Source organism: Rhinopithecus roxellana, chromosome 9 (assembly GCF_007565055.1).
Source record: "Rhinopithecus roxellana isolate Shanxi Qingling chromosome 9, ASM756505v1, whole genome shotgun sequence".
NCBI lineage: Eukaryota > Metazoa > Chordata > Mammalia > Primates > Cercopithecidae > Rhinopithecus > Rhinopithecus roxellana.
The window spans coordinates 86636009-86663816 of record NC_044557.1 but is presented as its reverse complement, the minus strand read 5'-3'; the positions used below and the strand labels follow the sequence as shown (position 1 = coordinate 86663816).

At 49.4% G+C, this 27808-nt stretch overlaps 1 protein-coding gene across 1 annotated transcript in view; it reads right to left on the bottom strand.

Annotated features, from left to right (window-relative positions):
• Positions 1–4010: 4010 nt before the first annotated feature.
• The window catches only part of KCNK9 (potassium two pore domain channel subfamily K member 9), a 104701-nt gene continuing 80903 nt past the window's right edge, over positions 4011–27808 (bottom strand). Inside the window, exons 2-4 of the mRNA XM_010354090.2 lie at positions 21077–21918; positions 14195–15531; positions 4011–4761 (exon numbers count right to left, since the gene is read on the bottom strand). Of these exons, the coding sequence (XP_010352392.1) occupies positions 21077–21918 (842 nt within the window). The 3' untranslated portion in view covers positions 4011–4761; positions 14195–15531. The remainder of the gene's footprint in view (positions 4762–14194; positions 15532–21076; positions 21919–27808) is intronic.

The following is a 27808-nucleotide window of genomic DNA, read 5'->3' as shown; positions in this document are numbered from 1 at the left end:
CATACCTCATTCCCTTTCCATGGCCAGCACTGTGAGCTGCATTCCAGAATAAAAGGCAGAGCCATTGGCTGGCAGGACAGGAGGAAGGGAGCAGCCCTCAAGGGCACCAAAGCCCCAGACCGTAGCCCAGGCCCCTGCACCTGCCTGCTCAGAGGACACCTTTGGAAAAATCCTTACCCCCAACATGCTAACTTTTCTTTAAAACAAGATGCCACGTGCCCCCACCCCGCTTCAAAAACCATCTATTCCTGGTGTCCCACTGGGGCGTTGCCATGGCAACAGTAAAAACCGGAGGCCCAGCAAACAGGGCTACTTTTCTTGATGGTTCTTTGGGGACTTCACTGCTCTCAAAGGCTATGCAAGCCAGCTTCATCTTCTCTGAGCACCAGTGAACAAAGACACTCCCTTCCTTTTCTCTTTACCCCAGACCCAGACCCTGGAGGCTGAGGATTCTAGCTGGAGGAGCCAGAGAAGAATTGCAGAGAATCCCAAGTTCTGATCGTAGGGTCAAAGCCAAGAGTGGATTCAGTACCCCCTTTGCAGTTTGGGCCAAGAGTCAGGATAGTGAGGTTCCCCAAGAAATAATCCAGAGCTGTTAACTCCTTGAAGGTAAAGGTGGGTGATTCTTCCAAGGGGAATGGTAAGAGCTAAGAGCTGCTGTGTCTGGTCACATCGGCAGAACCACATTCGAGCCAACCATCCTGTAATGCTAGGAAGTTAGATCACGGGACAGCTAGGGGTGGGGACTCTCATTCCACTCCAAGATTGCACATGTCAACAGCAATCACCACCCCAGGGTCCGGCCTTTCTCCAACTCATCCCTATTTATCAGTGTAAGTTGGCATCTGCACTAGGTACTACAGCATGTGATGGCAGGTCAGGTGAGTCTGCAGTAGATGTGAGAGTGGCTAAGAGGAGCAGAGAGGACACATGGACTGCACATTGCATCCTTGCCATGCTTTATTGACCCCACAGAGCAGGCATGTCAAGTCTGCACCAAAGCCCCAGACCTTATTGTCTTACCATTGTTAGCCATAACCCCTGCAAGAGAGAAATTGAATGAGATCACTGCATGGGGCATGCATTCTAACTCCTGGCCTCACAGACCCTGGGGTCCTGAAAAAGTGGGGAGGACCAGCAGGCAGGAGTTTGTTCCCTCTTCGTGCCCCCCACCTCCATGTGCCATTCTACAGATGTCCAACCTGCCTCCTGATTTTGCCAGAGACCTCTGGCTGAGCCAGGCTCAGCTGACCTAAGGCAAAGTCCAGGAGGATAAGGACAGCTAGAGGGGTGAGAGCATCACAGGGTCTGTTGCTGGGTGTTGGGAGGCCTAGGGAGTAGAGGCCATCTTCACATCCAAAGAACATAGCAGGGAATCAGCCACAGGGGCCTCCTGGGCCGCGAGCTCAGATATGTTTCTGCCTGAAGCCTTAGCTCTCACCCATCAGCAGCTGGAATGTTCTTCCTGCCCCCATCTGTTCAAGCTCACTTTTCCAGTGGAGAACGGTCCTGACTGCCAATTGTGTACAGCCACCTGTTTCCTGCTGGGCTCCAAATCCCTTACTGTTTTTCTGTGTTCCATGACACTGCTTCAAACATATGGTATAATTATCTGTTATGGTTTTTTTCTCACCCCATGATGGACTATAAGTTCCTCAAAGGCACTTGTGTATCTAATATTCACATCCTGAATCCCTAGAGTATAGTGTCTGGCTTATAATAAGCTCTCAATAACTTTCCTAAATGAGGTGGATCTTTAAGAAGTCTCAAAATTGAGCCCACCTTAGATAATAAATATGGTTTTGTGTAAAAGGGACTAGCATGTACTAACCAAACCCATAAGGCTCATCTGCCTTCCATCAAGGTAATACTCCAGCCTATTTGGGGTACAACTTTTGGTTAGTACCAAAGTCTCTGATTTGGCCTTTCCTGCATGGCCTTTGGCATAATAACTTTTAATTTATCTAGTGTTCAAAACAAAGGCTGCCGTACATTGTTGTACCGGTTGTACAGTGCACAGGTGAGCTCAACTAAGGTGACACAAAGAAGTGGAAATAGGGCCAACCCTCCCTAACCTGTGCTTCTGTGACCTGAAGCTGTGCCAGTGCGTGAACGAATGACTTTGTCTTCCACGAAGGTGCCACTGCTTCCTGGACCCTGTGCCCACTGGACAAATCCCAATAGAGGTGCGTGTTTCCAGAGTGCATGTCATGCTTCAATAAAAGTTAAGTTTTGATTGGGGGGGGTGGGCGGGAAACTTGGATCTAGAACTGCTTCCAGGAAAGGGATGAGTTGATGTTGAATGGGCCATAAAAAAATGGGGTATGGGGTGACCTCTAGATTTCTTCCCTCATAGTAGGGCCATCCTCACTTGCTGAAGAGGCCCATTCCTTGGGGTGGGGGGATTGTCCCAGTAGGAAACCTGGCATCAGAAGGTGCCCAGCACAGTGTGTGGTGATAGAGCAATGCTCACTCCTAAGTTAAGAAAATACTTTCCTTTCCTAGATCGCTTACATTATCTTTCCCAAGATCTCTGCCTGGGCCAAGACTTGTACCTCGTTCTCCTGATGAGATGCTCTAGTGATGATCATAATGACATTTTGTCCACTTAGTCCAGGCTGTCTGGGTGCAGTGTGTCGAGCAGGCAGGGTCCACCAGGACACAGATGGCAGAGTCTGGCTGGGTAATTTGTGGATGCTTTAATGAAGGGACTATTTTCCAAAGCTCAGCAGAATATAAGGAAACAGTAAAGGATAGTGCCGTACCCAAGACTCACTTCCTTAGGCCAGGAAGAAAGGGCAGTGCAGAACCTGGAAACCAGAGGCAGTGTGGAGAGGGCCTCCTGGCAGAGGCTGAGGCCCTTGCTTTAGAAAACATCCAGACCACAGAGTTGCCACAGGGGAAAGGGAATAAATCCTCCCTCCCTCTTTCCTCCAACCTCTTGACTTCCTGCCAGAGCTCCGCATTGACCAAGCCTACATGGAAGCCACACAGGTTTGTTTCCATGGACACAGGGCACAGTGGATAAAGGCGGAGAGGGATTTGGAGGGGAGAATAGAAGATTCCCCCTACAATGAGTCAGGCTGCTAGAGTCTGTCATTGCATCCAAGCTCACCTGGTTTATTAAAAACTGATGAGCTTGTATTAGCCAGGAGAAGGGACAGGAGTGGATCTAGCCATGGGGGTGATTTCACCCAGGACTTAAGGACTCTTAGACCTTGCAAGATGCCTGAATGCTGGCTTCATCCCCTCTAGCCAGCTGCCTCGGGGACAGATAGCTCTTCCATCCAGTTCCTGTTAGGAAAGAATAGGGAGAGCTCCAAGTGGTCAATTTGTGACTGGAGTCTGTCCCCAGAGCCGCCCCTGGCCCAGAGGACACTCTGCCATCATTAGCTCAGCCTGCGTGAAGGTCCGCCCTCAGTCCTGGCTGGGGACGAGGTCTATTACCAGTGTACAGGTTCTGCCCATTGCTGAGTGTGTATTCCAGTGATGCATTCCAGAACTTGGTCAGCAGCCACAGGGTGAGTTGGGAGACCCATGATATCCCCTTTGAGATGGACCTGAGCTACAACTCCATGCATCACCTCACTCCGTAATCACCTCCTCTGACTGCTAGATTCCGGGTCTCCTGGAATCAGTGTCAGTTCAGAGCCAGGATCTGGCAATCCCCAAAAAGTCTGATCTTTCTCCTTTCTCCCAGTGCACTGTGTCCCTAGTAAATGGCCATAGCTGCCTTCAAGAAAGGCTATGAGAAAAATTCACAGGATAAATGTGTGGCAGTGTACCAGGGTCCTTCCTCAGGGACACCAGGTCTCCCTTTCATTCAAGGGGTTCTGGGTCTGTACTCTGGCTCAAGTCTGGGCTATTGCAAGGAGCAGCAAAAAGGGGCAGGTGCCAGGCAAATAAACACACCAGAAGCCACTTTTCATGGTAGACGTACAGCCAACAGGAACACATTCCGGCATGCATACAGCTGAACTAAAAATAACCACAAAGGCAGTGTCTCAGAGTGCCTGGCACATAGCTGCATTTATTACAAGCATTACATACATTATCTCAGTAGGTGCTTTGACTCACAGGGAGATGTTAATAATTCCTCAAAAGCGCCCTGTTTACACGAGAAGCCTGAGGTTCAGCAAGGGTAAGCAGCAGGACCACCTGGCATCTGTATGACTCGGAGGCACTGAGCCTGGAAACAGACCCAGTCCCCGCCCCAGGGAGCACTGACCTTCCCCAGTCCCCGCCGGGCCCTGCAGGAGGGCCAGGTGAGACAGTTGCAGACGGGGGAACCCCACGGGGCGCAGGCTCTCTGAGTCTGTTTATCAACGCGATTCTTGGTTGGTGAGGCTGACTCATTTGAGCTGCCAGGCAGTAGACTTGAACTTCTCAGGCGATTTCCCCAACTGAGTGACAGACCTTCTAGCTCTGCGGCCCAGCCTTTAAGAGGTTGTCTGGGCTATGCCAGCGAGCCATGCACCTTGAACTCCATCCAAACCGTTCTCTCTTTGGATGAATGAGTCGGCTCTCAGGCAGACTTGGCAGGATTAGAATCACAGCTGAGGCTTGATTGGTTCCTTATAGCCACCAGCTCTAGACACGTTTTGAAAAGCGAGATCCGGATTTTTATCCGAAGCTGGTGCCATTCTAATTCAACCTTTGCCACTGCTGGTTAAGAGATGCTGAGGATCCAGGGAAGGATGAGACTGCCTCACTTACAGGAAAGAGCTGTTGCCGTCCTCTGATGGGGCCGCCCACACAGTCCTGTTTTAAGGAGGAAACACAAATAATTGAAAGTGAAAATCACATTTAAAATGGAAAAGGCTCTATGGACTAAATATTTCACCCTGGATGAGGGTGAAACTGGAGTGGGCAATACTTAACCCAGATAATTAAGACCCCCTGCTCCTGATGTAAGATTTTATTGCATGTTGGAATCTCTATAGAGACCCCTCTTACTGTTTGGGAAGATGATGTCAGCCAGTCATTAACTCATATTTATCATGAACCTGCATGCGCCAGGCACTGACCGCCTGAGGAACGGTGTCCCCAGGAACAAACATGGAGCAATCAGGATAGGCTGACAACGATTACGACATAGTGGCTTTGAAGGTTTTTTCTCACCGTGTGAGTCCAGCATAGGCCAGCTGGGGAGTCCCCACCTTACCTCATCTTTTCAGGACCTGGGCTTAGCAGCCACTATCTTGAAACTTGCCTGTCAGTGCAACAGAAGGAAAGAAAATCCTGGAGGCTCTCTCACAGTTCAGGTTGAAGCCGGGAAGTGATCTGTGCCGCTTCACCTGTGATTCATCGGCCAGAACTAATTACATCACCGCACCTACCCAGGGGACCAGGAAGTGCAACCTTGACATGCCTGGAGGGTACAGAGGTGGGAGGGGCTGCTGCACAGCCTTCCTGACCACAGGCATACAGGATGGGTTGGTGATGAATGCCACCAGTGTTCCAGGGAAAACGGATTCATCAGATTTGCTCAGGAACCCCTAGGTTGGCAAAGTTCAAATTTTTCTTTAAGACAGTAAATGCTGTGAGATATCTTGTGGTGTGGGTTGTAAATCTGCACAAAAGGGACTTAGAACACAGCAATGCCTGTTACATTTTTCTGGAGGGTGATGGAGGACCTTGTAGGACCAGCATGCTATGGAAAGCATTTTAGGAGATGCTCTGAAGATTACCGGAAAAGAACTTAGCACACAATGCCTACCACATGATGACAGGAACTACTTAGCACAGGTGATCTTCTATGTCTTACTTGATAACGTCTACTTGACCATTTGCAGATGAGCCAAGTGACCAAGGACATAGGGATACTAAATGGTAGGGCTCACCCCTCTGGGTTGCTTGTGAGAATCATAAAGAAGTTCGGATACTGCTGATTCTAGAGCATAACACAGAGGTGCTCACATGCGAAGGAGCTCATTTGAAAATTGGCACCTGCAAACTGGAACGTCTACTGTTGTGGCTCTTAATTGATAGGATTTTCCACTTGCAGAAAGGGAGAGTAAAACCTTTGAAAACTCACATGCTTTACATGGTGGCGTATCGCTGCCAGTCATGACTTCTTTGTCACCGTGGTTTCAGTTGCCCTGGAGCATAACTGCTTTTTCCTCAAGTGTCCTGTTCAGGGACCTCACAAACAAGTATGCTGTGTATTCCTGCTCTGGTGTGCTCCTACAGCTCTCGTCAGACCGTCCCAAATGTAGCTTGCACAGAACTTAGTAAAAATCTAACCACATGATGGAGGAACAAATCAAGATATGCAGAAAAGTATTTTAAGTGGCCGTTATTTCCCGTAACAGGTGCATGGTGATAACAGTGATGACAGTGATGAAGATTCCCTGGAATATGCTCCAAAGTCTCCTGCCTGCCCACTGCCCCCCATTCCTCATTTGGGCTGCAGCACAAGCCCCTGTGTGTTTGAATTGAATGACCAGCAGCAGGGGGATGGTGGGGAGAGGGGAAGGCGCTGATGTGTGGGGTTAGAATCTCAGGTGTCCTGATCAGAGTTCTCATTAGGGAGCAAAAGGAAGTTGTGGATCCTGCACTGATTAGCCAGGGACTCAAAAACGCCTGATCCACGACTGCCCTGGGTGTCCCTCTGAGCTGAGTGGGCCTTGGCTAAAATAACAGAAAAGACAAGAAAGGAATTCAGCCATATTATCCCTTGAAGATTCTGGAAAGCACAGAGTTCTTAGGAAGCACTAATCTGGTTCACTGAGGATAGAAACTCTTCCAAAGAGAAGAGAAACAGAAATTGCCTTAAGTCATAAACCAAGAGCCAGCCTGCTGTGGATCCCCCAGTCCACATTCTTGGAGCCACTGGACCCCAGGATGCAGTTTAGCAACAGGCCCTGCCTGAGTTGGACGGTTCCACAGCCTCTCTGAGCTCATGTCAGGGTGATGGGGACCTCAGATCCATCTCTGAGCCAGGAAGTTCTCCTTCAGGGCCAGTGCAGGTCACGAGACTGTTTGGGGTAGGAGGAGCAGAGGAAGAGAAGGATGCAAGAGCCTCACTGGCTCTCCAGGGTGCAGACTGTGACTTCATCCCATCATTTAGGTATTCAGGGAATGCTGAAGGACTATTGTCTGCAGATGTGGCTCTAGGGTAGAGCCATGAATGAATAAAGCAAGTGAAAGTCCCTGCCCTATGGGGCTCATGCTCCCCTAGGGGAGACACAATAGACATGTCAAATGTTTAGTAGTGGCAGATGGTGATCAGTGCTAGAGCAGAAAGCAGGCTGGAGAGGCACCCTCCAAGAAGGTCACATCTGAGCAGAGACACTGGGACGGGAGAAGGTGGGGTGAAAAGAGCTGCTGGTAGAGGGAACAGCAGGTGGGGGTGCCATGTGGGCGCATCTGCATGCCGTGGAGAGCACAAGCCGGGCACGCAGATAGGAGCAAAGCTGACCGGTAGGAAGGACCTGGCTTCTAGCCCAGGCATCCACAGAAGGGTTGAGGAGAGAAAGCAATCTGTCCTTATTTACATTTTAAGAGGATTTAAGACCCCAAGTCACAATGCAGAGAACAGAACACCCAGGAGTAAGTTTTTCCGTATGTAAATTAAGCCTCAATCACTAAGAATTAAAATTCTTACCAGGGCTCTGGCCCATCTGTTTCCTGGATGAGCCCTGGGTAGGTGCCCTGGGGGAAGCCAAACAGAGCTGAGCAGGTAAGCAGGGAAAGAGGAGGCATGGCCTCCAAGACAGGCAAAAAGCAGCCTGGCTTTGTGTGGCCAGGTTCAGGAACATGACCTGTGGCCATGGTCTGCTTTTGACCAGCATCTCCCATTAATCTCTGGGACAGCTGCTGCAGCATCACCTGAGTGCTCTTTAGAAATGCACCTTCTCAGTCCCATCCTAGATCCAGACTAAGGGCACGACCCAGAAACCTGTCTTCATGAGCCTTCCAGGTGGAGCTCGGGAGCCCCAATATTGGGCAGCTCCTATGGAGCTGGAGGGAGCAGATTTGCCTTCGATATAAAGAACACTGAGCACCTGTTAACTGCCTCGTTTTCCCTTCTTGTGTCCATACACACACCAGTGAAAAAGGGCAGCATGGTTTCTCATTTTTAACTCAGATTCCTTGGCCACGAAAGAAAAACAAAAATCAGCAAATCTGGTCTCGGTTCAGTTGAGGTCAAAATCTTGGTTTGGTTTCATTGCCTTCTGGAAATGGTGCTCATCTACTTTCTGGTTCCGGATCCAATTCAAGCTGCACAATATAACTGAGTCAGCACATAAAATCCAAGAAGGATAGTCTCGTATTTTAAGGCAAATTCCTTACTTGATCAAGGTTGTTAGGGGAAAGGCCTCAGAGCAGGCCTGTCCACAATGAGGAAGACCAAGAGCAAACAGGGTATACGGCCAGGACTGTCCACCTTGCTCTTTCAGAATGTGGTTTACAGGCAGGAAGATGAGGCATCAAAGCAGGTCTTGTCCAACCTTTCTCAGTGAAGAAAGACCAAGATACATTTGTAAACGTGCCATAGAGATTTTAATGGAAAAAAATTAGAAAAGTGCATTTGTACAACACCACATTAAATGATTTTTTCTGTAAAGACATTGTAAAATATATACAGGGCTGCGTACCGCACTCGTTACAAAAGAAAGATGCAAACCCTTGTGTAAGTTACATACTCTACATGGGCTGGATGTCTACTTGGACTTGTAAACATTGGTGACTAGGTTTTTTAAATATTAAGTAAGCTGTGACAATAATAAATACATCTGATATTTGATGGTTGTCTCATTCTGTTGAACTTCAGAATGGCATTCTAAGGCCGTTTGTGAAGGTATGCCATCTCCGCAGACAGAGAAGGCCAGAGAAGATGAACAAAAGAAACAGAAGCAGTAGGCTCCTTTCGAATTTGGTTCTCTGTGGATGAGTTTGAACTGCTGATTTTTGCCAAATGTGATACAGCTTCCCACCAAAGGCCTGACACCTTGACCACAGTAGGGCCCGTTCAAATCCCACTCACTAAGGTAGGAAGGTGGGTCCCTGCTAAGTGCCCAGGACCAACCATTTCATCCTCCTGGAATGTGAACACACAGTCCCAAGGTGATTAAGCCCATTTCTGCTAGAACTTTCCTGATTTCCATCACCCTCCCACAGGGAGTGCTCTGGCAGGCCTCTGGTAGCATCTTCACAAGAACCAAATCCAGGTCCCGTTACTGCACAGTCACAAAAATGCCCAGCAATGCTGGGGGCTGGAGAGGAGGAACACAAATCCAAAGACCCACAGATATCCAGTCAATGCACATGCGCACACATACCACAAATGGATGCACGAGGGTCCATATCCCCATACCCCACCCTCCCCAGGAGGCACCCCATGAATATATGCCAATCATTTTGACGGGTGTGAGTTCGGAACTAATTCAAGCTTAATTTCTTCCATGCCTGGAGTCACGACAAGTTTTCTTTCTTTTTGATGTTTTAAGGTACAAGGATACACAGTTGGCTGAAGTCAAAATTACTGTACATCTAAGAGGGATTATCAGCAATTTCTTGGCCTGCTGGGAATGGACTAGAAGTTTTTTCTCCTTAATTCAGTGGTTTAAGTTCTACTCATCTTTGACATCTCTGTCCCGTGTCTCTGTTTAACTGCAAGTTGCCTCAGCCATGTTTTTGGATATACCTGACATCTTAAAATCTCCCAAGTGGAGCTAATCTGTTTTCTTATTTAAATTTTAATCAATGAAATCAACAGTTTTGCCTAACCCAGTGCAATGTCTATTTAGTGGACATTTCTGATAAAGCAGAAGATGGACTGAGATGATCTCACAAGGTCCTTCCCCACCACCCCCCCACCACACACACACAAAACGGCTGTCAAAATGCTATTTGTGGGCTGAACAAACAAATATATAATTAGCCTTTTTCAGGAGTGTGCTCCTCTGAGGAGCTATCAAATTATAGAGAAATTGTGTTAATTGTGGGTTCTGCTTCACTGGGTTCCCACTAATCGTGTTTTTCCTTTCATCATATTTTTCCACCCAACTTCTAAAATTCCAAGTGAGAAAGTAAAACAGTTGCTGAGACTTGTTCTGGTTCCCATTCCTGCTCCCTGCTCCTCGGCCTTGCTTCTAGACTCCGTGCACTGGGGAGGCTGTGGTCCGTTGGCATCTTAGTCCTGTGAGGGCAAGGACTTGATTGTCTAGCTCACCATCCTGGTCCCCTCTGAGGCTGACAGGCAGCACATGCTCAACGTGCACAGTCAATAGTGGCTGGAGAAACGGCTGAATCAGCAGCCGGAGTTGCACAAAGCGGCCCCCGGGAGCTGCCAGGCCCACTGTTGCAGCAGCGCATGCCTTGTAGATGTGTCATCTGGGAGAAGTGGACTTTGGTTCCTTGGAGCATGCTTTCACCCACACCACTGTCCAAGCGTCTGTTTCACTGGGGACTGGGTGCTGGGGTCATCAAGGAGACCCCATCTGATGGGAAAATCCAGCAGAAGGATCAAAAGTGCTCTGTGGGGACAGTCTCCAGTGAGAGGATAGGGAGTCTACAGAACTAATCTACCTGAAACAGGTGATGTCCTTGGGAGAGAGGATCTGGCCCCTGTGTAGGAACCCAACCCAGTGCTGGAAAGACTGGGCCCTGTCTCTCCCAATTCCCCCACTGAAATGTCAGTCCAGTATGTGACTACACTCTCACTTCATCCTCACCAGTATCTGCCTGGAAGACACCTGCCTCTTATCTCACCTGGCCATTTCATCTTTTGTAGGAGGGGAAAAATGACTTGCCAAGGCCAAGTGGTCCTACCACAGATGAGGAGGGAAAGGAACCAGAGTTGGGTGCTTATGAAGGCCCCTGATATCTACACCACCCAGTGCCTGGTGGCTAGAAGAGGCAAGGCTGTGAGCTCAGACTTTAAGAGGCAAAGACTCATGGCTGAGGCTTACAAGACCTCCCTCCTCAAAATCAAGCACTGCTCTCTGGATGCATAGAGGTCTACTGACTCCCCCTTCTGTTTCCCAGCTGGACCCTTCAGGTGCCAGAACCAACTGTCACCACATTAAGGGAGGTGCTGGTGACAAGAAGGACAAGCCCTGCCTCCCCACGGACTCCAGATTCCCTGCCACCCTGTGAGTCCCACACAAAGCTTCAGACAAAACCCAGGCACACCCTGGGGGCAGATTCCCACCCAGTGTTTTGGATGTTTTATCACAGCAGCATCTGCAGAACAGGGGTTTCCACTCCCAGTCCTTCCAGAACAGTCCTGTCTTCCAGATCCTTCTTTCACAGATGGGAAATGAAGGCTCGGGGGGGCATGTTTGCCAGATGTGTTTGAGCATCGCTGTGCTTCTCCAGCTCCTTGTCAGATCTACCTCCCGGGACAGGCGGCCAGCCTGGGTCACACCACAGTGTGGGAGGGTTCGGCAGAGGCTCTTCCACCCCCGTCGCAGAGCCCTGTCCTGTGCAGGGGCTGCTGCAGGCTTTGTGGGGCGGGGTGGAGGGATGCCTGCACCCTCTGGCCACATTCTACTACACAACGTACTGCATGCCGTACCCAGCTCAGGTCTACCAGCCCACCCTTCAGGCCAGAGACCCACTACTGCTGGTCTCGGATCTGCCCTCTGGGGGCCACTGTTGTAGAGAAAAGATGGACAAAGCTCTGGGTGATTAATAACAAAGGCTTCATCTGAACATGGCTCTTGGCTTATGGTTTTGTCTGTGGTGCTGAGCCCAGAGCTGGGCTTTTGAACCGGGTGAAGGAACTGGCAGACTCAGCACATCTTTTTCTGGCTGACCTGGTGCTCCTTCCTCTCTGATGCCTGCCCATGTGAGATGCCCACTCCCCCCGCCCCGCGTATGTATTTGATTGACCTGGAGATGACACCCCCTCCATCTTCCTCCTGAGACATGCCCCAATCTATGTCCCTTCCTTATGGCAATCTGAGGGACCCGTCCCACCCCACCCCGCCAGCTTCAGGATAGGTACCTGGAAATGTGCAGTCAGGACACCTGACTTGGAGTTCCAGCTTTGCCACTTTCCTGAGCCCTGTCACCCCATATGCCAAGTGGGAGTGCTCGGCGCCCCCACCCCCCCACCACTGAGCATGAAGAGTGAGAGTGTGCCACTGGGAAGAAACATCTTCACTTGCACAGTGCTACACTATAGGCAAGTCTGAGAGGTTTGGGCCCCAGCTGAGCTGACCGGAGGCAAGGCCCTTTGCTGGGCCTCCACAAGGCCCTTTGCTGGGCCAAGTGGCCCTCAGAAGGCAGTGGGGGGACATATTCTCCCAGGAAGCAAAGAGAACCCTGGAGTGAGGACAACCCAGAGGAAGACACAGCAGGGTGGAACAGCTGCTTCGGGCCAAGCCCAAAGGTAAATGCTGGGCAGGGGCAGGCCCCTCTCTCACCAGGAAGGGGTGAGCTCCAGGGGCCAGGCCTGTGGGCTGCTCTGCGAATACTGATGACTCACAGCTCAACTGGCTAAGGCTTTCTTCCTTTAGAGCAGGGTACCTCATGTGGTGAGGACGGGAGGAGAGCCTACCAAGAAATTAAGCAAAGATTGCAAAGGGCTGTTGGTTAATTAAGGATCCATGGATCCATATGTCATTAAAAAATAAAGCATCTGAGATTCACTTGCAACAGAAGGTGTCAGGGGACAGATTTTCCAATGCAGCTGAAGTCAGCCCAGCCAGTCCTCCCAGCCCATCCTCCCCAGACCGGCATTCTGTCCATGGTGGACACTGGGGCGGGGTGAAGTGGGCCTTGGGAGCCTGGCCAGACCCTTTAGTCTAGAAGTTAGAAAACTCAGGCCCAGAGGAGTGGGGTGCCTTGCCCTAGGCCACACAGCGAATCACAAAGAGAAAGTCTGAGTTTTGATTCCACCCATGTTCCCTAGACTTCTTTCCTGTACATCATCCCACCCTCACCCCAGCCTCTGCCCTCCCTCAGCTTCTACCACCCAAAGGCCTCATTTCAAAATCAAGCTCATATTTCTAAGTCCTGATGGGGTCAGCTTTGTACCCAGAGCTTCTTACCAGGAGCTGCTACCTCTGGGTCACCAGCACTCATCATGACAGTAGGCACTCCTGGATCATCTGACACCCTCAGAGGACCCTGTGCTGGGTGACAGACCCACAGAGAGGTCTCATCTCCTGGGGGTGGGGGGAGCAAGTGCTTACAAGGCCTTAGCCAGCTTCAGTCCCAGAGGGCAGAGATGCAGGGGGTCACGATCACTGTTGTTCATGAAATCAATCAGGAAACAAGTTCCTCACGCCAAGTAAGCATAAGAACTTATTTTATACCACATTTTCCTTTTGTTAGTTTCATGCTAGTCTTTGGTAAAACCGGCAGAAGACTTCGTCAGGACAAGACCCCAGGATGCTTAAGTGAAAGACCAAGATCTTCTCCAGAAAGTTCCCCATATGCAAATTGGAGCTAATGTCCACCACCTGTCAAAGAAAAACAACCCACCCAACCAAGAGGCTACCACAGAATTCAAGTTTGGTGAGACTCCAGTATCTATTTTAAGAATTTTGTTATGGGCGGAGGACCCAGGAGGGACATCTAGATGGACAGTGCCTCCTGGAAAGCCTGAGACTCAGGCTATGGTGGTTAGAGTGCAGGACCTTAACATAAACTAACTTTGTGGGCACTAGGGAGCCAGGGAAGGTTCTTGAGCAGAAGAATGGCTTGAATGACTTAGGATGTGGCCAGCTTGTGGAGGGCCTTGAGATTTATGCTGTCTGATCTCTCCCAAGAGTGGCAGGATTCCACTGATGGTGGGATGGAATCTGTGCCCCCTGTACTGTCACACTCCTAGGCCTTGGCCCATGCCTTTGCCTGTGCTGTGTCTCTGCCTAAAATAGCACCCATTTGTTCCTCTAAGGCTCACCTCAATGATTTCTGAATCCCATTTCCCCAGTGAAGCCCTGCCTGAGTTCCTCAACCAGACTTGATCACTTTTTTGTTTTTTTCCCCCATAGTTTGATTTCAAGTCCAATGCCCCCAGAGTAACTTCCTCTGGGAGACATGGGCCTTGCTTTTATGAGAAATGCAAACATGTATAAGAACACTGGTGGGGTGCTTGGCACAGAGCAGGTGCCATTACATGTCATCACATCACATCTAGTCTTCACAGGCACCCTTTGCAGTAGGGATTATGTATAATCTCCAATTTAAAAGTGGGGAAACTGAAGCTCAGAGAGGCAAAACCACCACCCACCTGTGAATGGCAGAGGCTGGTCCCAGGCGTGTGAGATGCCAGGGCCTGAGCAGCATCCACACCCCTACGCTGCTCTCTGGAGGCGAGAAGAGCGTGTGCTTGCCTCTCTCAAGGCCCCAGAGCTAGGGGTGGGCAGGAGCCAGGCCACAGAGGCTGGGGGTCCTGAGTCACTCATGGTGCATGTCCCCATCCCCTCGCAGCCTCCACCAGAAGTGTTGCCACAAGAAAACAGTGCAGACCCAGTTTCCTGATGACAATCCCATCACGGGGCCCAACTTCTTCAGAGCGACATCGCAAGAATGCTCCTGTAGTCTGGTGCCATCCCTGTCAGCCGCCTTATGAGAAACGCCTGGCGTGGCAGCTTCCAGCCCTGTTGTATGGGGCACACTCCACCCTGCCGGGCAGGTGCTGTTGAATCACCAACGCTATGATGACCAGTTTTCTTCTCATAGATCTGGATTGGTTTCCAGGGATGGTGCAGAGGTGTGCATTGAGTTACCCTGTTTCCACTTCCGCAAGTTAAGACATGCCTCAATCACGGTGATGACTGGCCATTTGGGCAAGATGCCAGACATCTCAGTGCCTTTATTCTCGCGATGGTCCTTGCCTCCGGGGCACTGCCCAGTGCTTGCTGCTCCTGTGGCCAGGGCCACAGAAGGTTTGCTCCCCAGTGCGGTCGCTCACGACCAAAACAAGGACTAGGGAAGCCCAGAAGAGGACATTGCCAAGTCCAACAGGGAGCAAAAGGGTCAGGAGACACCAAAAGGAGGTGTGAGATGCTCTATCTCCACCTCAAAGCTGGAGAGCAACAGGGAGACCTTCCAGGTAGTGGGAACGGCACGGGCAAAGGCGCAGAGGTAGGAGTCTGCATGGACAAATCTTGATCAAAACGAAAGGTTACTTAGCCACAGCAGGGAGACTGCATCACGATAGCAGCACTGAGAAGGCTATAGAACTTGCCAGAGCAAAGATCTCAAGGACAGAGGTCACAAAGTATAGCCCTTAATGGCCAAGAGGCTGCCATAGCAAGTTACATTTTTATGATGACGAATGAGTGGAAGGGCTTGGCAGTCTCTACTCCTCATTGAGGAGCTTTGGGGGGCGGGTGCCGAAACAGCCCAGCTGGCTTGCGGGGACCCTCGCATCAAGCATTTCTCTGGGCTTCCCATCTATGCGTAGCTGGACCATCCCCACAGGTGTTTAGGGGAATGAGTAGTGGCATTCGCCCAGCACAGCAGAGGTCCACGTGAGAAGGCAGAAATCCCGAAGCCGTGTTCGGCTTTGGCAGTGAGACCCAGCATCCACGGACGCCTCTCTTGGATGTGCAGTTAGTTCCCCTGACAGAGGAAAACAACATTTAATACGACTTATTTATCCACACTGAAAGCAGTTACCACAGAGGTCCCCAGAGAGCCAAACATCAAACGCATAAATCACGGCTGCTTGACATCAGCTCTGGTTTTTTTTTTTTTTTTTTTTTTTTGCCAAAAGTGTCTTAACCTGAGGAAACAAGCGGAGGAGATCACGGGGCATTATTCTACAAGACCCTGGCCGGGACTCCTCAAAAAGGCCAACATCATAAAGACAGAAATGGTGACGGGGACGTCCTATTCAGGGGAAGTCTGGAACAAGACAAGCAATTGTGGGAGGCGGTCTTGGGTTGTATTTTACACTCAAGCTCTTGACATTTTTGGGACAATTGGGGATTTACATACAGATTGTTCCAGACAATAATGTATGAATGCTATGTTTCTTAGGCGTGACAATGGCACCATTAGGAAAGTGCACTTGTTCATGGCAGACAATTTCTTCTCTGGCTGAACCCCTGAAAAGTTGCAGACATGACGTGTCGTCCAAACATCTGAGTGAGAGCTGGGGAGCAGGGTGGCAAAGTATTGAGGCTGGGGGGGTCTGGGCGAGAAGTCTAGGGAAGCTCATTGGACCATTCTTTGTAATTCTGGGATCTTCAACACAGAAGGTCAGTGTGGGGGACCGTGGTCATAGACTTCCTGTTTTCCTGAATCAGCAGCCTCTATTGGGTGTGGTCGAGAAAGAACCACATAAAATGGATTTATGCTCAGCGCTTTGGGGAGCCCGGAATGTACCTGGCCTTGGTTTGTGATAACCATGGTGTCTCTGCTATTGCCGGTCCCTCTGCATCTTCCCAGCTCCCCATCCCCTGCCAAACAAAGTGATTTTTGGCTTTCTTCTGGGTGGCTCAAGCTTCAAGTGTGCCCAGGGATCAGAACATCCCAGCCAAATGCTTTTGTGGGTCAAATTGGTTTTGTGCTAAGTGCCCATAAATCTTGCCCAAGCTGTCTTGTTATGTTGATGGGGAAGCCCCAGAGGCCCCAGGAGCGAAATGACTTCCAGGAGCTCAATGGAGCACAGCACAATGACAGGTCCCCTGCCTGCCACCCTGTCCCCATCTAGGGTGTTTCCAGGGTCCTGTGCTGGCCACAACTCTGGAGGAAACCCACTTTGGACCCCCAGGCAGCTGGCCCGCATGGGACAGACCCCAAGTCATACCACTTTCAGAACAAAGTCAGTTTGCCAGAGTGCCTCATTGATGACAGGGCCAGTGCACTGATAGGACGGGGGCATGTGCCTCTGCAGAGGGCTTCAAAGGGTATCTTGGGGCCTGTCATTTAAAAAAATCACCATTACAAAAAGAAATGGAGCCATAAGCCTCAGTGATGGTGGTTTTTTGGTCATTTTCTCCTTGCTCACCTCCCTCTCCCGGCCAATGTGCACAGACAAGGGAGGCCTCTGAGAAACCCTGTTCTTCCCTCCAGCTTCCAGCTGTAAGTGATTGTCAATGAGAAACAGGACACATTGGCTTCCAGATATGGATGTGGCAGAGAAAAACGACCTGCCTAGGCTTATCTGTGAGCTGCTCATACTGTCCCAATGTTCTCTTAAGGCCCTGTGCACAGATAAGGAACAGGTGAGCTGAGATTCATCAATCTCCCTCCCATTGATGGGTGGGGTTTTAATGAGCACCTCCCAAGGAGGCTTTTGTGGGCAGTGGTCTAAGTCTATTTGCCACCTCTCCTGAAAGGATGATGGACCCGGGGGGAATCCTGGGCTGCAAATGAGCTGCTGTGACCATGCCTGAATGCAGGCATTCCCCTCCCAATCAGCCATGCACAGTGGGAGCGTGCAGATGCTTCCAAGAGGGTTCACATTTAGAGCCAGGCAGCCCCCTGTACTTAAGGGGCTGTTGCCAGGGTTTCAAGACGAAGCAGTGCAGGTGGAAAGAACAGATCTGATACTAGCTGTAGGGATAATCAAGTATCTCAAAACCCAGAGGGGTTCAGTCCTACATAAGAGTCTAACAGGCGGAAGGCCAACACAGCACTTTCCACCCAGGATGGGTACAATGAGGATTATAGCAGGATGGTCTCTAGCAAGTGTTGCCCCCAGGGGTCTTAGAGATATTACTCTCACTTGACTTCTTTTCAACTAAGAGCTCTCAATCTTCTGTCCACTCCAAATATAGGAGGAAGGAGGGCAGTGGTACTAATGATCCCTAAGTACCTACAAGGTATGCTGATTTCTAGGTACTGGATGGTGGGCTGACTTTGGGTGATTCTGGTAGCACGTGGCTCTTCCTGAGCTCATTCTAACAGAAGTTGATCCCTACATCCAAGCAGACTGCTGTGACTTCGACCCCCTTGCTGAATGGCCATGGTTAACAGGGAGAAGGGGATGAGAATCACTTGGATGAAGGAAAGAAATTACTAGGTGCAAGAGGGAGGAAGACCTGGGGCTAAGAAACTAAAATCACCCAGCAACAAGAGATCTTCAGAAGGCTGTAAGCGGCAACAGAATTAGCCAGGAAAATGGTAGAGAAATCAGCGGGAAGACCTAGATTGTACCTCTGTGACCTTTAGGTAAGTGTTCACCTTCTCTGGACCTCAGTGTCCTCCTCTGAAAATAAAGGCTATTCAGTGAGATGACTTTGGACCAAACTTCCTCCTGGCTTTGAGGATCTGATTCTAATGCTGATTGAGTGGTAGAAGTTGGGCATCTCTGTTTAGTGTTTTATTAAGAGAAGAAAGAACCCTGAACCTTTAACTGGGCCCCTGCCCTCCCTACTCTGAGATCATTTCATGATATACCTAGATAACTCCTTGGCCAGACCACAGTAGGGAAGAGATGGACCATCTGAGCAAAAGATGAACATCACCAAGCAAACCAAGGTTTGCCTCCATCCCCTAAACACTGACCATAAACAAGGATGTTTAACTTTGAAAGAGAAGACTCAGTGACCATCCTTCAAAGGGCTAAACCAGTAGCAAAGAGAAGACATAGGAGGGAAATAGAGCCAAGATAAATTACAAGTTGCCTCAGATACTTATGTCAGTGGTCATGTGAGGAGAAAAGACTTCATCCTATAATCCTTAATCCTATAGAATAGAGAATGTTTTTTACAGTTCTTGGGAATAGAGAAGCTCCTTGTTACTTGAGGCATTCAAGCAGAAGCAGGGCTCCTATATGACCAACTTGACACAGATAGTGTAGTGTGGAAACCAGCTCTGTATGCGGGGTGGACTTGGTGTCCCTTTAATTGGCTCCAAGGGCCTGCTGCATGCCCCCAGTGGGGAAACAGGCAGGCGCCCTCCTCTGAGGGCTGAGTTAGGACATGGTGGCGTGAAGTCAGCTCCTTGGACTCTCCTGGGCTCCAGACTGAGACACCTGTCTCAGTTCTGTCAACAGCCAGCCTGTGACACTGAGCAAATCACCCTCTCAGTGCCTTGGTGTCATCATAGATCAGCTCACACCCCCCAACCATTTGAAGGCACCTCTTACAAAGGTTTTCATGAGAATCCCACATTTATTCCAGGCACACTCTTCTGAAGCAAAGCCTTCTGCAAATGCATTAGGGCTTTTATACCTCTGACCCCCTAGCGTCAACAATCTCATCCAAGAGAAAAAAAAAAAAAGTGAAAAGAACTTGCTATTCTCTGGACAGATTTTAGAGCCCCAAGTAGGGCCTCCCATAAAACAAAATCTTAAAACAAGTAAATCAATAAAGACCTTGAAGGTTGAGAACTGTCAACTTTGGCCTAGAGAATCTGAGGTTCGCAGACTCCTTCGAAGGCCCTGTGTCCTGGACGAAGGGGAAATTTCAACATGGGATGTAGCATTAAAGTACATGCACAGCCTTTTCAGAGGAGTCTTGAATGCTCCAGTGTTTCAGCCCATTGGCCCAAATGCTTGGGACTGGTGGCATTCAGATGTTGTCTCCTTTAAGAAATCCTGTAGGTCTACTCTTTCTAGGGAGCAAAGCCTCCTTTCTGGGAGATCTCGTTGGGGCCTTGAGACAGGCCAGTAAACGTGTTCCTTCTGAGTACAGCCAAGGTCCATTTCCATGCAAGAGCCATGAACTTCGTTTACAAAAGAGGAATGGGAGGATGGATGAATGGGTGATTTTTAGAAAATGGCAGGGATGGTAATGAGGGAAATTAAAGTCCCCTCAGTGAATCTGGAGGTCAAACTGTCCTTAAATCCTGTTACTATAAGAGCCTCCAATGTGCCATATTCTACAGCCTGATGACTTTGGGGTCATCCCCTATTGAGAGCAGGGAGGAATTTCTACACTACTCAGACAAAATTGTCCCCTGAGATTGGCAAGTTCCCAGTAGGCCAAGACAAAGCTCCTTGCCTCTAAACTCTTCCTGAGACCAATGTGAACTTTCCCCTATTTACAAATCAAATGCAATTAGAGACGATATTTCTTGAAATAGATATGTATTTTTAATGAGGAATGCCCTGTCACTTTTCATTAGGAAAAGGAAACACAGCCACATACTAATACCCATTCTCACCCAAGCATTCCAACACAATAATTCTTATTTATGCAGGTAGGTGCTGCACAAAATCATCAATAAGAGGAAAATAAAATAGATACTCTAGGGTTCCAACAATTTTCCCATTTCCCCTGACAATTCCAGTTGCATGGTAAATTGTTGGAACTGGAGGTGACAAAATTAAAAATGTCTTTTATAAATTAATGTTACTGGCTTTGGATTATTCCATTTCTAGTTTTCTTGTTGATAGTGCATACCAGTTTAACAAAGTGCATGCTTTTAAAAAAATGTTTGAACTGGCAAGCTAAAATGATCTGGGTTTTCTTGCCCACCCGCCCCCTAAAAAAAACCTTAATATAATTTAGAACCTAGCATTTAGAAAACATGGCCATGACACATCAGGGATAAGGATTGCTCATGAAACATGCTTGATTTGGCAAAAGATGATAAATCTAAAACCTTGTGGGTTTTGTCTTTCCGTTTTTGTTTGGAAGCAGCCAAAAGCAGGCTATGATGTATGATGGGAAAGAAAAAGGAATACCTAATACTTCCCGTTTTGTCACGACACATGTGCACACAGAAGCACACACAACACACGCACACAGCCACTCAGTCCTTAGGGAGGAAAAGAGAAAGGAGTTAGGTCAGAGACACCACTAAGGGTGGGCGATTGAAGGCTCTGAGCGTGGTGTGCAGCTTTGGGGTGGGTATCCTCTCAGCTCTCTCCGTGGTCTTGGTCTCACATCTGTCCCGGGAAAACCACTGCAGAGATGGGGCGGGTGGGGTGAGAAATGTAAGGCATAGTCTGCTGGGAAGGAAGGAGGAGATCCATGCTTCATGCTCAGATGTGAGTTTCAGAGGAGGATGGGCCTGTATTTCCCTTTGGCCTGCTCTGTCTGGCTGGAAAGGTGGGGGAAAATGAGACCAAGAGACCAAGAAAGGAGGAAGGAGAGAAAGTAATAATGATGACAATAATAATAAATAAATAAGAAAAGACGAGTTGGACCAATGGAAATTAACACCAACTATGACAAATGACTTTTCTGTCCCATTTCCCTCCCCACACCTAAACGGACTTCCGGCGTTTCATCAGCCTCTGGTGGTCGGTAAAGCTGTGTAACCCAGGAGAGATGGAGCTAATAGGAGATGGGAAGAGGCTGTTTTTTAATGTGCTTGGTGAGATCTCCTCGATCTTGTAAGAGATGGAGTGGAAGTAGTGGGGGGCAAGCTTGGCGCTGAAGGAGTTCTGAGGAGCCGCTGAGCGGCCACCATAGTCCTGCGAGCGGTAGCAGGTGCAGGAGCACACAGACTGCAGGTCCGCGACGTCCGCCTTGTACCTGGGCCGGCTGGGACGTGGCTCCTCAGGGATGTGAATGACCATGCTGTTGCGGTTTCCGGCGAGGGATGCCCTCTCTTCGGCATCCCGCCGCTCATCCTCACTGTTCATGGTCAAGAACCTGAGGACCACCAGGTTGAGGAAGGCCCCGATGACCGTCAGCCCCACCAGGATATACATAAAGCTAAAGGCCACGTAGAGTGGCTTCTTCTGCAGGGCGCCCTTGGTCTGCAGGGCCACGTAGTCCCCGAACCCAATGGTAGTCAACGTGATGAAGCAGTAGTAGTAGGCGTGGAAGAAGCTCCACTCCTCGCACTGGGAGAAGGCAGCCGCCCCGATGCACAGCGTCCCCATGCAGGAGAAGAAGCCCACAGTCACCATGTTCTCCATGGACACGTCAGTGTTGCGCATGCCACAGCACTTCTTGATGCGCTTCAGCAGGTAGCGCACGAAGGTGTTCATGCGCTCGCCCAGGCTCTGGAACATGACCAGCGTCAGCGGAATGCCCAGCACGGCATAGAACATGCAGAAGGCCTTGCCCGCATCGGTGCCAGGTGCAGCGTGCCCATAACCTGTGGGGAGGGGACGAGAAGAACAGGGAGAGCAAGTGAGGAGGGGTCTAGAGGTTGGGGGAAGCAGGGGTCGATTTGGTGCAGTGCAATGCAGGGGGACCTGGTATGCTTCAGTTGGGCTGGAACTGGGGGAATTTCCTCTGCAGGGTAGAAGGGCATGGCCATATCTTGGAGGAAGGAGAACAAAGGAGAGCCAGTTTCTTAGAAGTCACATGAGGTTGGGGGATGGCAGTAGGGGTAGGAACATTTCAGTAGGGAGGGGATTTGGGATGTTATAACCTGGGATGGAAGGGAAGAGAAAAACAAGGAAGAATCAATGTCACTTGGGATATGCCACTGAGAGGGGATGGAGGGGCATTCCAGTGCCATCTTGGAGCAACGCAAAGGCTTTAAAAAGATAAAAGCAGATTCACTACTAAGAACTCCAAAAGTACCAAGCCCAAGGGAGAAACCTCTCTAAGTCCACTATGGATTGGCATGAAGAGTAGATTTTCAAAGAATGATACCCGCCATGGACCAGGCACAGTGCTAAATCCTCTTACACACATCACCTCATTCTAGCCTCTAAACCATCATGAGTCCAACCTCACTGACAAGAAAACTGAGTTAGTTACTTAATAGCAGGGTAGCCTGATTTCTTCAGAGTTGGGATTTCAGCCCAGAGTTTTCAACTGCCAAGAATGAGGCTCAAAAGCAGAGACTTTGAATCAAGAGAGGCGATTGCAGAGTGAGACATAAATGCCACAAAGGCATATTTTTAAAATGTTTTGTTCGCTGCTGTATTCCCCCATACCTAGAAAGTAAAATATTTAATAAAGGAATGAATAAATTTGTACCACTCTATGAATGGAGCCTGGATAGAAATGAGGAGACAACCCTTAAAGACCTTATGTGTGTAAGTACTTTTGAAATTCTTGATACAACTTCATTGCGTGGCTGCTGCAGGGAATCCAAGTGAAGTCTTTATTTCCTCACATTCAAAATGAAGGCAATGATGTTGAATAGGTGAAGTCAGCTGCAGGGTCACCCAGCTGGTCAGTGACAATGTCAGAACCAGGATGGGCTCTTCCCAATATGGCAGAAGGAACAAGGGACTCAGTAGGTTCAAACTGTGGCACTAACACTACCCAGAATAAAAACCTGGATCATGGACAATATTTGGACTGAAATTTTGAAGGATGTACCTGGTCTTCCAATATCTAAAATCCTGCCCATCAGGACAGATTTCCCTGACGTAACCCTGTCACATGTTCATGGTCACTTAGATTGCTTCTTTACCTTGGGTTCCATAAGCTTTTCCAAACCCATGTGTCTTTATCTGTTACATGGGATAGGTGGCATTGTATGGATCTGCCGAGATCAGACTGCTCCTAGCCCAGAGTCTGATACACAGTAGGCATCTACCAGACCCCAGGATCCTCTACCACTGCCTCTTGCAGGAAGCTGCCTCTGACTGCTCTAGCTCATGTTTCTCCATCAGAGCTTCATTGCCTGTGGCTCAGTCTGCCTGTCTCTGGTGGTGCAAATATGTGCCATGACCTACCTACCCCCATGGGCCAAACTCTCACTTGAGAAATAACATCACATATTTGCCTCCAGAAGGCCTTCTCCCCATCCTCTCTGGCCCTCAATCCCAGCTCGCACTGAGCTCTGACACCCCTTAGTCCTTACGAAAGAAGAGATGATGTGATAAAGTTAGGCCAGAAAGGACAGGGTGGGGAAAGAGAAAAGCTGAAAAAAAGAGAATATATATATCAATTGAAATTATCCAATCTGAAAAGCAGAGAGGAAAAAAAGCAGCGAGGAATAAAAATTGAAAATAAAGCCTTGGGGGAGCTGTGGGGCAATATCAAAAGGTGTCCCATTGAAGAAAAAGAAGAAATATTGGCCAAAAGTAGCCAAATTTAGGCCAGGCACAGTGCTTTACACCTGTAATCCTAGCACTTTGGGAGGCCAAGGCAGGGGGATCACTTGAGGCCAGGAGTTTGAGACCAGCCTGGCCAACATGGTGAAACCCCATCTCTACTAAAAATACAAAAATTAGGCAGGTGTGGTGGCATGTACCTGTAGTCCCAGCTACACAGGAGGCTGAGGAAGGAGAATCACTTGAACCCAGGAGACGGAGGTTGCAATGAGCCATGACTGCACCACTGCACTCCAACCTGGGTGACAGAGCAAGACTTCATCTCAAAAAAAGCTAAACTTGATGAAAGACACAAACTTATAGATTCAAGAAGCTCAGTGAACCCCAAGCAGGACAAATACAAAGAAAACCACATGCCAGAGTTGAGCTGCTTAAAGTCAGAAAATAATGAAAGCAGCCAGAGAAAAACAATTACACCACATACAGGGGAAGAGCAACATAATATTGCTCACTTCTAAACATAAGCAACAGAGGCCAGGAAGCAGTGGAAGCACGGCTGTAAAGAACTAAGACTGCTCACTGGGAATTCCACATCCAGAGAAATTATCCTTCTGGCAGAACAAAGACATTTTCAAATTAAGCAAAACCAAGAGAGTTCAGTACCAGCATATCTGTACAACAAGATTACTGAAGGCTGCTCTGTCTGGGGAGAAGGACACCAGATGGAAACTTAGGTCTTCAGGAAAGAAGGCACATCTTGGCAAACAAGTAGGGTAAATATAAAAGATTGCAGGGGTGGGAATCCTACTCTATCTCCATATAGCTCACCCATAGAGCTGATACAAAAAAAGCCAGCTGGAATGCTGGAAAATAACAGAAGGTTGTTGGAAACTTAATAAGTGGTAATGTTCCGTATGTGATATATTTACTAGAAGAAGTCAACACAGCATTTTCTGGGTCAAAAACTGCATACCAGGTGTCACAGTCCCCCACCCTGACTTCTGTTCCTGCTAGTAAAAATAAGAAGCAGTTTGCCTGGACAGGGCTTGGACAGCAGTACACTGGTATGTCCTGTCTCAGGCTTATGTCAATTCTCCTGCTGTCTTACTAGAGGAGCATGAAAAAACTTGATCATTGACACCCCACAGTGTTTCTCACTGGTCCACTGCATTGATGACATCCCTTGGTAAGATACATGCATGAGAGAGTACGGGAGATGAACGGCACTGAGGTTCGGGGGTCTTCCACATTAACACATTTCCTGGGGGCCCAGTGGTCTGGGGAATAGAACCATTCCCTCTAAAGTGAGAGACAAGTTTCAGAACTCCCAAGGCCTTCCAGGAAAAAGGCGGTGCAGGGTATCCTCCCCTGTCCCGTTCAGGTGTTCCCAGCCACAGCCTGCTCTCTACCTTGGGAGCTACAGCAAGTGTCCCTTTGCCCTCTGGTTTCCAGTTGGGTCCATCCAATGGACAGCCCCAGTAGATCAGAGGAAAGGAAGAAGAGGACTTTGGCAATTAGCTGCATCTGCCAGCAGGCTCACAGCAGCTACTCTCTACAAGTTCCAGGAACTGTGCCCTTGGTGCGTTAATAGCTCTCCACTGGTGTTCCACATACCCCTCATTGCTGCCCCCCAACCCTGCCTATGTGTTCAAGAAGAATTTACCAATAGCCCATTTATTAATCATTCAGTGTGAGAGCTGTATTTCCTGCAGAGACTTCCCCTGGGTCTGTTTAACGAATCTGCTTATGATAGAACACTGCAGGTACTGTGTACAAACAGGTCTGCAAATATTAAGTCCACATGTCAGATGTTCCCAAATACCTGTATAGAACACACATACATGGCATCCATGAAGACTTCATATAGAACACACACAGTGTATACCTGGAACCTAATGTGTAGAATAACAGCACATGTGACAGTATATACAGATAGATTAGACCAAGAGGCTCATATAACTACAGCACACCCATATTCACCAGCAAATATTGTCTATGCAGTGTGTGTGCCTATAGAATACACATGACACAGGCTGTGTATGTGCCACACCTATGTATATGCTGCAGACTGCACACATGTACGTTTTAGTAGCACACACCATGTCTACAGGTTATATGTAGAAGATACAATAAAGAGCATAGAAAATGTGTGTATGCTGGATACATGACACAGAAGATGGCCTCTAAGCTCTTCCTAAGGGGAGAATGAGGTACAAATCTAATACATTCCCCCAGCACCTGTGTGACAACTCAAGTCTTGAAAGACGATTTTTTCCCATCTGCAAATGAACATATCCCAATACCCACCGCCCAGGGGTCAGAAGACGTCTTCATTCATCAACTCGTAGGTTACCCGTTCGGACAACTCCAGAGACTTGACTGTGCCCTGGGACCTGCTCTTGGCACAGGGGATGCCTGCAAATCTCCCAAGGGGCTCCAGCCAGCCTGTACCCAACACGAGCAGGTGCAGATAGAGGCTGGGGCATGGATATGGAAAGGCCACAAGTGACCCCTGGGCTCTGTTCCTGGTCACCTCCCACCTCACCTGTGAGTTCAGGAACCACAGATGCCCATGTGCATTTTCCCTCTAGGACTCCAGGCTCCTAGAATACCCCACACCCACCAGGCACTACAAGAGGTGACCTTCTCCATCTGAGGACCACAGAGATGGCAGAATCTCAGAAGTCCCACCTACCGCTGGCCACCCTTCCCTCATCATAAAGGGATCACTCGTCCCTTTGGCAATGAGACTTCTGACATGGATGTGCACAAAATTCAGGAGGCACACGTACAGCTCCGAAGGTAGAGATAACGAAACCAGGACTCCCAGAGGGGCGCCACAGCCTCAGTCAATCGAACCACTTTACAGATGTGGAAGATGAGGCTGCAGGAGGGAGACTGGATCAACTCACAGCTGCCCTGCAAGAGACCACATCATCCTTACCCAACCCAATGCCTGGCACCCCCTACAGGCACCCAGCCAACAGCAGGCCCCCAAGCCAGAGTCCCACCAACTGAGAAATGCAAAGGCCACACACAGGGTACAAAGCCCCTGCATACAAGGGACACAGCCAGCCCACACTGCTCATCTCCAGAGCTTCACCGCCTGTTTTGCTGATGTCTAAGGGGATGCGGAGTTAGAGACATGCCTGCCTTTGGGACCTGGTACTGGTCCGGATGGCCAGGAGTCAGGCTTCTGGGTGTGAGGTTAACCACAGTGGCGCTGGTGACAGAGACAGCACTGACAGCCTGAAATCCGGCCTCCAGCACTGCTCACGCAGCAGCGGCATCCCTGACACCATCCTTCCCAAGATTCTGGGATGCCGGCACAGTTCAGGGACCCTGGAGGGGTTTACAGTCGGTTCCGGTCGAGTGCCTATCCCAGCTTCCTCAGCCCAGCTGGCCCCCACTTCAGGCTCCAGGGTCCTGCTCTGCCCACACACATGCCCTTCCATGGCCTGCTCAGTTTTGCTGACAGGTGGCAGTGCCCAGGACCAGGCAGGGTGGGTAGATGTGAGTAGTGAAGGAGATTCAGGAAGACCCCCCAGCTCAGCCCAGCCCCACGTCCCAGCACATGGAACCAACTCCTCGAGTGGTGCCCCACCCAGGGGTCTGGAGCATCCTAGGTCACCTGCTAAGTGAAGCCAGTACTGAAAGAGAACCTCCAGTTCACCCCGCCCACCTCCCCCAGGGGTCTGGAGCATCCTAGGTCACCTGCTAAGTGAAGCCAGTACTGAAAGAGAACCTCCAGTTCACCCCGCCCACCTCCACAGACCCGGGGGCCGGTGACGCCCAACTCCGCAGGGCAGGCTGGTGATGGGGTTCCTGCCCGACAGATCTGGAAAGGGGACAGTCATTGTAAAAATGACAAAGCCCACTTAGAAAAGCTGACTCTGCACTGTGCACTATGACTCCTGAGCACTCTGGAAGGACCCCTCTGCTTCCTCATCTGTGAAACAGGGCAGAGGACATGCATCAGCGAGGAATGAGAATCAGCCCCTCACCGGGCCCCATCCAGAATTCACC